This window comes from Homarus americanus, unplaced genomic scaffold (assembly GCF_018991925.1).
Source record: "Homarus americanus isolate GMGI-L3 unplaced genomic scaffold, GMGI_Hamer_2.0 scaffold5201, whole genome shotgun sequence".
NCBI lineage: Eukaryota > Metazoa > Arthropoda > Malacostraca > Decapoda > Nephropidae > Homarus > Homarus americanus.
The window spans coordinates 218,991-234,331 of NW_024724685.1; the positions used below are offsets into that span (position 1 = coordinate 218,991).

General features: G+C 44.2%; 1 protein-coding gene across 1 annotated transcript in view; it reads right to left on the reverse strand.

The window, feature by feature from the left end:
* Positions 1–15,341, reverse strand: part of LOC121864463 — a gene marked incomplete at its 5' end in the record, with an annotated part of 87,907 nt that overhangs the window by 39,154 nt on the left and 33,412 nt on the right. Inside the window, 1 exon segment of the mRNA XM_042363484.1 lies at positions 5,279–5,355. Within this exon segment, the coding sequence (XP_042219418.1) occupies positions 5,279–5,355 (77 nt within the window).

Below are 15,341 nucleotides of genomic sequence, written 5' to 3' on the forward strand. Positions count from 1 at the left end.
GTTTACGTCCGTTTCTTCCTGTTGATGCCGTTTGTTTTGTTAATAGTACAAGTTGTGGTAAGTGTAAAGGTAAGATTCTCGATTTTGTTATTATTATTATTATTATTATTATTACTATTATTATTATTATTATTATTTTATTATTATTATCGTTATTATTATCGTTGTTGTTATTGGTATTATTTTCCTCTACACTTCCGGGTTTTGAGGTAAATCACATATATATACTTGTGTATATAAAGTTACCCTGTTAAAGGTGGTGACAGTGCTAGAGTTACACAGGTGAGGACAGGTGACAGTGGCCGGGTGTTACCTGGTCTGTATTGATCGCCAGGTAGGATTTGATAGTTGGAGTGTTGGTGAGGGAGTGTTGGTGAGGGAGTGTTGGTGAGGGAGTGGTGGTGAGGGAGTGTTGGTGAGGGAGTGTTGGTGAGGGAGTGTTGGTGAGGGAGTGTTGGTGAGAGAGTGTTGGTGAGGGAGTGGTGGTGAGGGAGTGAGTGTTAGGAAAGGAATGTTGGTGAGAAACATACGTACATATACGCACAAACATGCGAGTATAAACACACACGCACACACACACACGGCTTTGATACTACCTTTGACTTCCATTCCTGTTGGGGAGCCTTTGGCCAAGGCCCTCCAATCTGGCCCTTCAATCTGGCCCTCCAGCAGACAGTAATCAGTTCACGAGTGTAGTGTTACATGTCACTACTGAACATTGAAGCTTATCACTATATTAATCAGTGTTATAATTATCAGTAGAGTAATTACACCAAATCATTAGGAACTTAATTAAACAACGATGCTCATTACGATAATAATTAGTGTATTAAATAACATAATCATTAGAAATATTAGTTAGGGAGGAGCTAATATCTTCGGTAGTTAGTGGTGTAATTATGACTTAATTAACGAGAGATAATTATCATAGAAGTTATAATTCATAAATGACAACAATGATGATTTTAATCCTTCAATAATTCCTGAACATTTAACTGAGCCAGAGAGTGAACAGCTTAGTTCAAGAAACAGTTTGACCTGACGTAACTTGGATTGGTGATTGTGAAGTATTTTACAATCTTTTAACTTGGATTGGTGATTGTAGATTTGATTACACTCCTTTTCACGTTCATTTTACAGATAGTTTGTATTTTTTACGGGAAGCAGAGATTCGTTTGCTGTTTCCTCTTCAACATATAATATTATCTGGCAACACTGAGCCCCATAACCTTAGTATTAACCTCTTGAAACTACAACGTTGATCCATTAGAGACTTAATTGTGTCCTAAATATTTATTCTCAACATTATCCTAAAAATGCAACATTGCAACATTAATTCATAGCGTAAAGTATATTATCCTTATTGGTTATCAGTAATGGTGTCTTTAGATGCAACATTAATTTATAGATAAATGGCCTGACCTTAATGGCCTGACCTAAACTCTCTTTAGAAGGTAACATTATATACCCTTATTGGTTATCAGTAACAGTGTCTCGAGGATACAACATTGCAACATTAATTCAGTTTTAATAAGCGTCATCCTAATAGTTCAACATTAAAACCTTTTGATAACCCAACACTGCAGTATTAATTTACATTGTTTATATTGTTCACTTAATGTTTATCAATATTAATGTCAATAATTCAACATTGCATCAATAATTAACAGCATTAATATTATTAAGTTGTGGGTTTAGCAGAACAGAAGTGACACGTATATTGTGTGAGGAAACATTCCCAGCTGACAGTGTCTCATTATTACCATGCACCATCACCATCATCATCACCATCACTGTCACCATCATCAGGAAATACTTAATTGAGTCTCCATGAAACTGGGGCGGGGCGGGGCGGGGCGGGGCGGGGCGGGTCCTACCTGAACGGCCGAATGGGATTAAAAGCAATATCCATGTGCTTCTAGCCGTGAGCCGCACTGTCCACACTTTACCTCCCCACGACACAGCCAAGTTAGGGTAAGTTTGGGAAATTGAAGGCAAGTTAAGTTTAGTTACAGCAAGTTTGTTTGTTTCAGTTGTGGGAGAGTCAGGGTGTTCAGGGGCCAATCAGAATGCATTAGGTCCACATGCGTCATGATGGCCTGGAACCAATCGTTAAATATCATGGTAAGGTCAGGTCAGGGGTTAAGGTAAGGTAGGGTCAGGGGTTAAGGTAAGGTAGGGTCAGAGGTTAAGGTAAGGTAGGGTCAAGGGTTAAGGTAAGGTCAGGTCAGGGGTTAAGGTAAGGTAGGGTCAGGGGTTAAGGTAAGGTAGGGTCAGGGGTTAAGGTAAGGTAGGGTCAGGGGTTAAGGTAAGGTAGGGTCAGGGGTTAAGATAAGGTAGGGTCAGGGGTTAAGGTAAGGTAGGGTCAGGGGTTAAGGTTAGTCTCATTTTTGTCTTAGACCTAAAACTCAACTAAGTGCCCCTCTTGCCTCTCAAGAGTACGTCCTGTGTTCCATCCGGGTCAAATGTATGACCTTCCCGGGCTACCTCCTGCACTAACACTGAACAGCCCCATCAATAACAATGGAGGGAATTTAACAAACCACCGTCATCCATCTCCCGTCTCAGTCGTAAATAAAACCAATTTAAAATCAAAACAATGTGTACATGAATTCCTAAATCAACTTAGACTCCGAAGAAGGTCTATATTTCAACTCTACTCACATGTTACTCGACAAAACGTGTCTGTTTACCTAAGTGTCATTACCTATAATCTGCATTTACTTCTCATTAACCTGACAAGACAAACGGTGTTTTGTATTTAGTAAACTGGTGTAAATGATAAAAGTTTCAGTACCTAAAGTAACTCAGTCATATTAGCTCCCGTCAGACGAGATATTATTTAATTAATTTAAGAAGATGACTATAAAGATATGAGAGCAACTGTAAAATAATTCAATTAATTTAATGTTACGTAGTGTTTTGTTTACAGGTAAAAGTGAAGAATATACTATTGCAGGTGTGATGAATGACCTGGAGGCTTATTTAATAATATAAAGAACGGGCATAATGCCTTATTTCCTCAATAATTAGACCAGTTCCCTGTACTTATAAGACTTAACACACTCGTCCCTCCTACACCAGCCTACACACCTCACCTCTGTGTCTCATATACTTACAGGTTAAGAGTCGTGTTACGGCCACTGTATTATTTAAGATTTTATCTAAAATTAAATTCTAATGTAGTAAAAGAACTGTACTGCACACACACACACACACACACACGCACACACACACACACACAAACACACACACACACACACACACACACACACACAAAAATAAAATGTTTTAATGCCTTGTAATGTTTGCTCTGGTCTCTCGCAGCAAAACACATCATTGGTAGAGACAGCGTCGGGGGAAGCGTCAGCTGGTTCAATAATCTCAAACAATTTCTTATATTACCACGACAAGTTTAATTAATAACTGACTATAAAGTGTTGAACCACCCATCTACACGAGGAACAAGCGGTTGTAATCTCCCGCTCAATTGACCGTCATACATTACAAGCTCATACTGCTCAAAACTGCGGCAGGATATTTTCACTGGAAGCAGGAACAAAATATGATAGTCTTTGGACATATATATAAAAAAGATTAACCAAACCATTTAGGCCTAGCGCACACAGGGACCCGTCCACTGGTAGATTAAACAACGAGTGGAAGTCTTTCATCCTAATGAATTTTAAACGAAACTTAATTACTAGTCTGACTAACTCAGCATTACACATTTGTCTGATTATTTGTATTTAAAAATAAAGTTCGTGACTATTTCTGTCATGTGGTTCTTTGTGTGTGTGTGTATGTGTGTGTGTGTGTGTATGTGGGGGTTGGTGGATGTGTGTGTGTGTGTATGTGTGTGTGTGTGTTTATTTGCGTGCGTACGAATTCAGGTTACTACCTCGTCTAGTAAGGACCCTCGAGGCAGCACATATCAACAGGAACTTCTCGAGACACTCAGGGGGACAGATATATCATTAAAAACTACTTATATAGAGTCCCTTTGTTTAGATACTTCAATAACCAGTTACCTATAGTTAAGATTCGGTTAGTGGAACAAAGAAGCATCACCGAGTACTGTTTCCCTTTGCTTTAGTACTTTACCTGTAAGAGGATTTCTGGAAGACTTAATCGTTCAATCCTTTAACTACATCTAAGACTTTATCAATGTCTGTGTGTTTAGTTTGTTTATATTACAACAACCAATCATATTCTTTACATCACAACTCTGTTTAATGGACGATACATAATGAATGAAGATTTCCCACTAGTATCGCCTTGTTTTCTTTATCTTACGTTTTATTCTTTATTATATTTATTGTGATATTGATTCTCAAGATAATTATTACACACACACACACACACACACACACACACACACACACAGTCCACCATTACAGTATATTTTAGCTGACAAACGAATAATCTCCCTCAATATTTCATTACTATTTACATTAACATCTCAAATTAATAAAGATGTAGGAGTGAAAACCCAGACTATAGCGAACAGTCTATATACAGTACACGGTGGTGGGTAAATAGGACCTCTGGCCTTATCATATAAAAAAAGAGACAACATCAAAGTGCTTCAGGCAAAAACGTCGAGTTATTTGGGCAGACTTTCCTACATTATACGGTTGATCGTAACCCGAGCGGGGGAAAAGATTTATATACATTTTTTTATGTAAGTCTGTATGCTCGTGTGTGTGTGTATGTGTGTGTGTGTGATCGTGAGTGTTTGCTTAACTGTATGAACTCGTATGTTGTTTTTAGTGGTATAATATCCACACCTCGGGCGAAGTTGGGAAAAAAAAATAGTCTATGAAGAAACTGGATACATACAGATGGTTTATGGGGTAACTATTTAATATCTCCACCGGGGATGAAGGAGCCACATGTAGTAAAGAGTCTCAACATCGTCCTCCCATAAAACACTCAGAGTAAACACAATTAGTAAGGCAATTAGCGACATAAACACCTGTCTCTTAGTAGTTACCAGGAAAAACTCGCATATTTATATAGTGTAATGAGTATGGGTTCTCTCTCCCATGTGTTCTGGAGGTGGAAATTAAGCAGTCATATAATTCAGAGAGAGTTTCACGTTTCATAAGACTAATGTAGCATTCATGAGCGTGGGAGGCGACGGTTAAGTTGATGATGAGAAGTGTCTTATGCTTCAGTTTGTGGTTAGGAACACCATAATCATCTCCCTCATACACACTCCGCTGTAATTCACTCACTCCTCAAGATGTGAATTACACGAAAGCGCTCGCCTCACCTGTCATCATTATGGTAAGTCTGGAAGCCAAAGGTGATGAGGTGGATCTCGTCGCCTTTCCTCCTGTACCACGACACCTGCGGGAAGAGGAAACACAGTCGATTAAAGGTATTCCAAGCACCCAAGTGTGACACGAGTAGAGTGACGTGACACCTGTTTTTTGTCGCGTCTGGGCACAATACTTGCTTAATATGAACACATCAGTCCACAGTAAACCACAATAAGAAAATAACTATAATGTCTTCTGTATACAATTAGTACCAACACAGCAGGTATTTTACGTCTCACTGGTACTGTGAAGGGAAAAATACACCATCAAATTATAATTGTCATACAGTCATAGTGTTCTATCAGGTATGACTTTGTTATTTACTGACCAGCACAGAATTACCACAGTATTGGGGAGTAATGGACACTTCCCTAACTAATAGTGTTGCTAATTTTAGTTAAAACGTTGCATATAATCATCAAAGGGCCAAAGTAATATTGTTGATGGGTCGCATTTCCAACATAGGCAGCTTTTACGGGGATTTTGCAACACAATATATGTTAAATATTACAATATGTTGTTACTAAGAGAATATGGCACTGTGCTATATTTTTCCAGAGTACTTTTTCATTGATCATTATTTTGTGAGTTTTAGTTAAGGATTATTTTATTTTACAAACACAAAGGTGGTGAGGCCGTACAGGTGGACAGTTAGGAACAGGTCCGTGTGAGGTGTTGGTGCCTCCCAGGGTCAACGACACAAACAGATTCTTATACGAAATTCGCCCATGTTTGGATGGTTGAGAGAGAACAGTGTAAGTACTGCCGTGTGTGTGTGTGTGTGTGTGTGTGTGTGTGTGGAGGCGCCTTTGGGGTGGTTTTCCCAGCTATGGAAGGTCCTGAACCAAACCCTCTTCACGGTCCAAAACATCATGCGTGAACCCCGTTAATATAGTTTATTCATATATGCAAATTTAATTTAGTCTAGAAGTGCGTCCCCGTGGAAACCACAAAGGAGAGTTCATGACCCATGTTCCCCGACAGCCGAGAGACAAAGCCTATGATGATATATGTTCCTGCGTCTTGGTGGGAGCAGTGGACCGTTCCTCCCCCACACCAGGAAGCACTGAGATACGCCAGTGTACGGTGCCTCACTCTCTCCCTCACTTAACTATCTTATGAACTTCACTCCGCTACTTAAACTACTTTTGTTACTTTTATTCCCTCAGAAGAAACTAGTGTATTACATTGTTCAGAAGATCTTCCTTCTCTCTTTGTCTTCCTCTTGCCTTTCTTTTTGTTGTTTTTTTATTGTCACCCAGGTTGTGTGTAGTCACATGGGACTGGTGCTGCATCAAGGACTGGTGCTGCATCAAGGACTGGTGCTGCATCAAGGACTGGTGCTGCATCAAGGACTGGTGCTGCATCACGGACTGGTGCTGCATCAAGGATTGGTGCTGCATCAAGGACTGGTGCTGCATCAAGGACTGGTGCTGCATCAAGGACTGGTGCTGCATCAAGGACTGGTGCTGCATCAAGGACTGGTGCAGCATCAAGGACTTGTGCTGCATCACGGACTGGTGCAGCATCAAGGACTGGTGCAGCATCAAGGACTGGTGCTGCATCACGGACTGGTGCTGCATCAAGGATTGGTGCTGCATCAAGGACTGGTGCTGCATCAAGGACTGGTGCTGCATCACGGACTGGTGCAGCATCAAGGACTGGTGCTGCATCAAGGACTGGTGCAGCATCAAGGACTGGTGCAGCATCAAGGACTGGTGCTGCATCAAGGACTGGTGCTGCATCAAGGACTGGTGCTGCATCACGGACTGGTGCTGCATCAAGGACTGGTGCTGCATCAAGGACTGGTGCTGCATCAAGGACTGAGGCAGCATCAAGGACTGGTGCAGCATCACGGACTGGTGCTGCATCAAGGACTGGTGCTGCATCACGGACTGGTGCTGCATCAAGGACTGGTGCTGCATCACGGACTGGTGCTGCATCAAGGACTGGTGCTGCATCAAGGACTGGTGCAGCATCACGGACTGGTGCAGCATCAAGGACTGGTGCTGCATCAAGGACTGGTGCCGCATCAAGGACTGGTGCAGCATCAAGGACTGGTGCTGCATCATGGACTGGTGCTGCATCAAGGACTGGTGCTGCATCAAGGACTGGTGCTGCATCAAGGACTGGTGCTGCATCAAGGACTGGTGCTGCATCACGGACTGGTGCTGCATCAAGGACTGGTGCTGCGGACTGGTGCTGCATCAAGGACTGGTGCTGCATCTGATCGGTGCTGCGGACTGGTGCTGCACGGACAATTGGACTGGTGCTGCATCAAGGACTGGTGCTGCATCAAGGACTGGTGCTGCATCACGGACTGGTGCTGCATCACGGACTGGTGCTGCATCACGGACTGGTGCTGCATCACGGACTGGTGCTGCATCAAGGACTGGTGCTGCATCACGGACTGGTGCTGCATCACGGACTGGTGCTGCATCAAGGACTGGTGCTGCATCAAGGACTGGTGCTGCATCCAGACAGAAATTACATTAAGGATTGGAGACTGCCAGTGTGCGGCGCGCGCCTCGGTGCCTGGTGTGACACTGACCACAGCGGCATTTATTTCCACAAACACCCCAGACATTCCTGGAATTTCTGACGTGCATTTACAGTTACGCTCACGTGCACACACAAGCTCACGCACAGACAGACAGACAGAGACAATTTGGAATAAAGAAAGGAACTCTACAAAAGGTTTGGTCTTCACTATAATTTGTCCAAACATTATTTTAGGAAGGACCAGTTGGTCACAGCTGGCGGCTCCGGCTGGGGCGACGAGGCCGCTCTTAGTCAGCTCGACACAGTCCAAAACAAAGCCTTTATTATTCTTACAGACAGACAGACTTTATCGGCAGGTCTTTGTACTATTTCCCTTTTTTTCTCAACTATATAATGCAGCCGCTGCCCGTGGGGACCAATACACACTCTCCGTGCGTCTTTACGTGTGTGTGTTTTCAGAATTTCTCTTGGACTGTTTCCACATTTTAGTTTTCTCTTCGTTCTCTTCAACAGTTCCTGGTTGAGGGTAACAGCAGATAATTCATTACCTTGCTTCGCCGAGCCTCAGGTGGCGACTTTCTTCAGTAATTTATAACAAGTTGGTTGAAATTATTTTCGTCCGTTTCTCGTCTTTATCTCTGGCTGCACTCAACCTATTTTATCAGTTCTATTTTAACAGGATAAAATTTTTCTTTATTTATTTAAGTTTTCAATACCAACGAAGATTCCTTTAGCTTTCGTGAAGTTTATTCCTGTAAATGAATTAATTTAGCTGTGTCCACCACCTGCCTGTAGACGTCACACTTGAGTCGTCAGCAACACGTCCACAAATTTAGATAATTTAAGTCTCGAGTCTGTTTTTCGCTGCAGGTTTTCAAGGTGTATTTCCTGCTAGAGAAATTATTTTTCACTGCTGGTTCAGTAAGATGATCACCTCTCTTTTTCACCACACACACACACAGCCTCATTAAGTGCTTCATAAAACTTTCCACTTGGAAGATGCTCATCATCACACTATTAAATGACTCCATAAATATTTCTTCTGCGATTATTTAGTTTCCTCTCTACGAAGACTAGCGACCATTCTTTAGTTCTCTTATCGATCTTTTTCGTCTTATTTTCTCACATTTCTCTTTTGGTTGTACGAGTTTTATATCATTGTGGGAGGCTGTGCCGTAGTAGGCAGCCAAAGTTGACAGCCAAAGTTGACAACCTTAATGTTTGCCTCGTCACGTCTCAGCCAAGGGAGCGAGGGTCGTGTTGGTTGATTCAGCGTGGGAGGAGTGGACCGTGTATCGCCATGCTGTCCTGGGGTGAGCTGGCCACTGTCACTACCACACTGGCCAGGAAAGTGTCGCCTAGGTACACTGTGTGGTGGCCAGGAAAGTGTTGCTCAAGTACACTGTGTGGTGGTGGTGGTTCATGCTTGGGTTAGACTCCACCAGTTTTCATAAGCACCTTCCTCCTAGTGTGTGTGTGTGTGTTGGGTGGGGGGGGGAGGTGTAAAAGATCATACCACACTGTAGGTGAACGGTAGAGAGTTGTGGTAGTGACTTAAACTGTTTACATCTCCTGGAACACACACTTAGGTATTTTGAGCGTGATAATATTGTGTTAGCAAGTGACCAGGCTTACATTCCGTCCTATGGCTCACCGCTCGCACTCACGCCTTAACCAAGTCAATTTAGTATCTAATTAAGATTTAAGTGGAGGCCCTTGTAAACACCTTTGTCTAACAAATTAGGTTTTAAAGCGTTTAAAAAAGTTAAATAGTTCTCCCTTGTGTAACATAAATCGATGTTTTCATTAACCGCACCTATAGATATATCAGGCAACCCCGGCAGCATCACACACACACACACACACACACACACACGCACACACTCCTCCTCTTGCCCTTAGGAGCAAATTATCTAATACACACTACATCGCATATAGTATCCAGATAGAGATAGAGACAGAGAGACAGAGAGACAAAGAGAGAAAGAGAGACACACAGAGATACAAGGAACTAGATTAATATTAGAAAACATTAACAACTACTAAATAGAGATAAGATATAAAAATATAAATAAAGATAAATACAAACACAACTATAATGGTGGAAAAATAAATTAACAAAATTTAGAGAACGAGAAAAATACAGGGTGTCCATAAATGATTACCCTAAACACAGTGGTAGACCATTCTTTAATCAGGGTAATCATTTATGAACACCCTGTATATTTTTAAAACAGGTGTGATCACTAGCTTCACCTGCCTGTCGCTGTAGCACATAAACACCTGAAGAGATAATTAATCTTTTATTGTTTAGTGGCGTCTGACAGCAGCTGGTGAGCCTCGCTATGTTCTGGTCGCTGAATATATGGTAACTAGAGGTGAAGGGAGACGGTCAGCCTTGTTGGGTGTGTAAGAGAGAACACACACACACACACACACACACACACCCTGAGACACACCCCTACACACACACACACACACCCCACACACACCTGACACACACACCTACACACACACACCCCTGACACACACCCACACACACACACACACACACACCCACACACCCAGACACACACTCCACACACACACACACACCCAGACACATACCCCCTACACACACACCCACACACACCCTGACACACACCCCCACACATACACACACCCCACACACACACACACCCACACACACACACCGACACACATGTTAATATTGTGATATATATATATATATATATATATATATATATATATATATATATATATATATATATATATAAGCACACTGCATAAAACATGTCTTTCGTCTAAGGTTAAAACGAGTTAGTTGAGCGTGAACAACTCGGTGACGTAAATATGAAAGATTTACATTTTACGCTCAATGATCAGATAAACTTTTATTAAAGGTGAAGCAAATTGGACATTTCTTTTAATATTTAACCGCACCAGGACTATATGCTTCTGCCTTGTTTATGTAGCAGCGTCAGGTTGTTTATGCAGCAAGGCCTTGTTGTTTATGTAGCAAGGCCTTGTTGTTTATGTAGCAGGGCCCTGTTGTTTACGTGGGAGTGTCAGGTTGTTTATGTTGTAAGGCCCTGTTGTTTATGTAGCAGGGCCTTGTTGTTTATGTAGCAGGACCCTGTTGTTTATGTGGGAGCGTCAGGTTGTTTATGTAACAGGGCCCTGTTGTTTATGTAGCAGCGTCCTGTTGTTTATGTAGCAGTGCCCTGTTGTTTATGTAGCAGTGCCGTGTTGTTTATGTAGCAGGACCCTGTTGTTTATGTGGGAGCGTCAGGTTGTTTATGTAACAGGGCCCTGTTGTTTATGTAGCAGCGTCCTGTTGTTTATGCAGGGCCTTGTTGTTTTGCGTAGCAGACCCTGTTGTCGGTGGGAGCGTCAGGTTGCCGGTGTAACAGGCCCTGTTGTTTGCGGTAGCAGCGTCTCTGTTGTTTATGGCAGGGGCCCTGTTGTTTGGTGTAGCAGTGCCTTGTTGTTTGCGTAGCAGTGCCGTGTTGTTTGGTGTAGCAGACCCTCGTTGTTTACAGGGAGCGTCAGGTTATTTATGTAACAGGGCCCTGTTGCTTGCGTAGCAGCGTTCTGTTGCTTTGCGTAGCAGCGTCTTGTTGTTTATGGCAGGGGCCCTGTTGTTTGGTGTAGCAGTGCCTTTGTTGTTTATGTAGCAGTGCCGTGTTGTTTATGTAGCAGGACCCTGTTGTTTATGTGGGAGCGTCAGGTTGTTTATGTAACAGGGCCCTGTTGTTTATGTAGCAGCGTCCTGTTGTTTATGTAGCAGGGCCCTGTTGTTTATGTAGCAGTGCCGTGTTGTTTATGTAGCAGCGTCCTGTTGTTTATGTAACTAGTTTTGGTCATTTTAAGTTTGTCTGGGAAAAAATAGGTTACGTTACGTTACGTTACGTTACCTTACGTTACGTCAAACTCGGTAATGTTTGTTAAGTTAAGTTAGATTGGGTTTACTTTGGTTAACTTTGATTAAGTTTTTGGATCAAACCGAGCGACGTTCAGACTAAAGACGCGTTTACTACGTCGCTGCTGTAACGAGGCTGCAGACCAATTGCCGGTAGCCAAGCTGTTTATAATGACGTCATAATAGAATCACCGCTAGGAGGGTCAGGTTGTTTGTGAGTTGCTCCCTGTTATGACCCATTACTGCACACGGCTGCTCAATGCTGACAGGCGAACACTGTGTTGATTCTGATAGACAGCATAAGTTGGGTCAAGGTAGGTTAGGTGAGGTCAAGTGTGTTTATGTTAAGTCGGGTTAGGTCAAACTAGGCCAAGTGAGGCAAGGCTAAGTTAGGCTTGGTTAGGTTAGGTTTGGTCAAGTAACTTCTGAGGACGACGCACACACACACACACACACACCACCCACACACACACCACCCACACACACACCACACACCACCCACCCACACACACACACCACCCACACACACACACACACACACCACACCACCCACCCACACACACACACACACACCACCCACACACACACCACCCACACACACACATGCACACCACACACACACACACACACACACCACACACACACACACACACCACCCACCCACACACACACACACACACCACCCACACACACACACACACCACCACCCACACACACACACACACACACACACACACACCACACACACACACCCACACACACACACACACACCACCCACACACACACACCACCCACCCACACACACACACACACACACACCACCCACCCACACACGCACACACGCACACGCACACACCACCCACCCACACACACACACACACACCACCCACACACACACGCACACACCACCCACCCACACACGCACACACACACACCACCCACCCACACACACACACACACCACCAATAATAATAATAATAATACACACACACACCACACCACCCACACACACACACACACACCACCCACACACACACACACACCACCCACACACACACACACACACACCCACCCACACACCCACCACACACACACACACCACCCACCCACACACACACACACCACCCACACACACACACACACACACACACACACACACACACACACACACTCGATACAGGCAGCAACATCTACCTGGGCCTGATGAGGATAGTAACAATATCAACAGAATGTAATGGGTAGCAAAGTGTACTTGTGTGAGGTACGTAGTCCCACCTCCCGCGCCTCCACCATAACAAGTTCCCCCTCTTAGCTCCCGCGGTGGACCAAGTCTGTTGCCGCTATACTTTCATGGTACTTCATCTTTAGTAGGAGGAGGAGGAGGAGAACAGGGAAGGGGGAAGAGAGAAACAGAAACAGGGGAAGGAGAGGAGGAAGAAAAAATGATGATACTGAAAGGGAGGAGGTGTAAAGGAGGATGTAGAAGAGGAGTAGAGAAGGAGGAGGAGGAGAGGGCAAGGAAGATAAATAAAAGAACAAGAAAAAAATATTAAACGAAATAAAACCTAAAGACATTAATGCCATAAGTCTATCTACGTGTCCGAGTCTCTGTGATGGTGAGGTAACACAGGTAAGGTGAGGTAACACAGGTAAGGTGAGGTAACACAGGTAAGGTGAGGTAACACAGGTAAGGTGAGGTAACACAGGTAAGGTGAGGTAACACAGGTAAGGTGAGGGAGTGTAGGTCATTAAGAGTCCACTAACACAAGAGAAGTCGGAGAACCTTTGTATCTCACTTATGTAAATTTACTCGCTGTGTGATAGGCTGAGAATGGCGGTCTAGGAGTGCTCTCTCTCTCTCTCTCTCTCTCTCTCTCTCTCTCCAGTGATAGAATAGTAATCTCGTATCAACTAATCCGTAGGAACGCAGGTGTGCCTCCCTCGCCAGCAGTGTACCTCCCTCGCCAGCAGTGTACCTCCCTCGCCAGCAGGTGTACCTCCCTCACCAGCAGTGCACTCCCCGCCAGCAGGTACCCTCCTCGCCAGTAGGTGTACCTCCCCGCCACAGCAGGTGTACCTGTCGCCAGCAGTGTGCCCTGCCAGCATGTGTACCTCCTCACAGCAGGTGTACCCCCGCCAGCAGTGCACTCCCTGCCACAGCATGTGTGCCCCGCCAGCACAGGTGTACTCCCCGCCAGCAGGTGTACCTCCCGCCAGCAGTGTGTGCCTCCTCAGCAGGTACCTCCTGCCAGCAGGTGTGCCTCCCTCGCCAGCAGGTGTGCCTCCCTCGCCAGCAGGTGTACCTCCCTCGCCAAACAGAAGTTTTGTTCACTAACAGTAAAGGCTGACGAGTCATGACGTCACACTAGCATGCGACTCAGCAAGCCATTTTTTATGAATTCCAGAACCATCTGTTCAGACCTTCACTCCCCGTAGAGACAAGAGAGAGTGTCCCAGACCCCAAGCTTCAGGGTCGGTCATAAAAATAGATTTTATGATCAATCCTTCATTTATGACTCAACGTTCATCACTTGATGACTCGTGTAACTAAACACGTCAATAACTTGGTAAGACTTGGACATCAGGTGTTACACTGACTGGTGTTAAACAACGATGAAAATAAATCAACTAAAAGAAAAGTAAGACACAAAATATACCTTTACATGTTCCTCTGTGTCGCCAAACACCAGAACCCGTGTAACCATCACCGGGTTAAACTATATTGATGGTCGGCGCCTTGATTGATGGGAGCGTCAGAACATAAGTCGAGAGAAAGCAGAGTAAGCTTATACAAACACCGGACGAGTGAGCTTAATGACAACAATCAGGAGGAGGAAGACTAACACACTGTACCAACACTCCCTCACTCCAACACTCCCTCACTCCCACACTCCCTCACTCCCTCACTCCCTCACTCCCTCACCTCACCCTCACCCCACTCCCACTCCCACACCCCCCCACACTCCCACCTCACCTCACCCCACCCCACTCCCACACCTCACCCCACACCCCCACTCCCTCACACTCACTCCCCACCCCTCACTCCACTCCCACACCCTCACCTCACTCCTCACTCCTCACTCCCACACTCCCACACTCCCACACTCCCTCACTCCCTCACTCCCACACTCCCTCACTCCCTCACTCCCACACTCGAGTGTTGACCTAAAGGATCTGTGGCGTAATAGAGAAACTTGTCATCTAAACATTAAAAAGAACAATGGGAAGCTGAACTATTATTTTATTCCAAAGTCGGAAATGAATAAAGAGTTTCTCACCCATCGAGCCTCACACCACTCGGAGCTACACACTCAAAGGGAAATAATAAAAAAGACCAAAATATCTTCCTTCCCAGAGTATGAAGCTTTGAAAACCTTTCTCACAGGAGCAAGAGCAATGGGAGAATAAACTTACCAAGACTATTCCAACCTCAAGTTCCTACTGTTGCCAAGAGACCGCCACTAAAGACCAGGTTACATATAACATCCAAAAGGAAGTTTAAGAATGAAAGACTTCTAATGATGAGAGAGATCAAAAGCTCATGTCTTTCACCAGAGGCCAGTCTTAGACTCTGTACTAGACTGCTGTC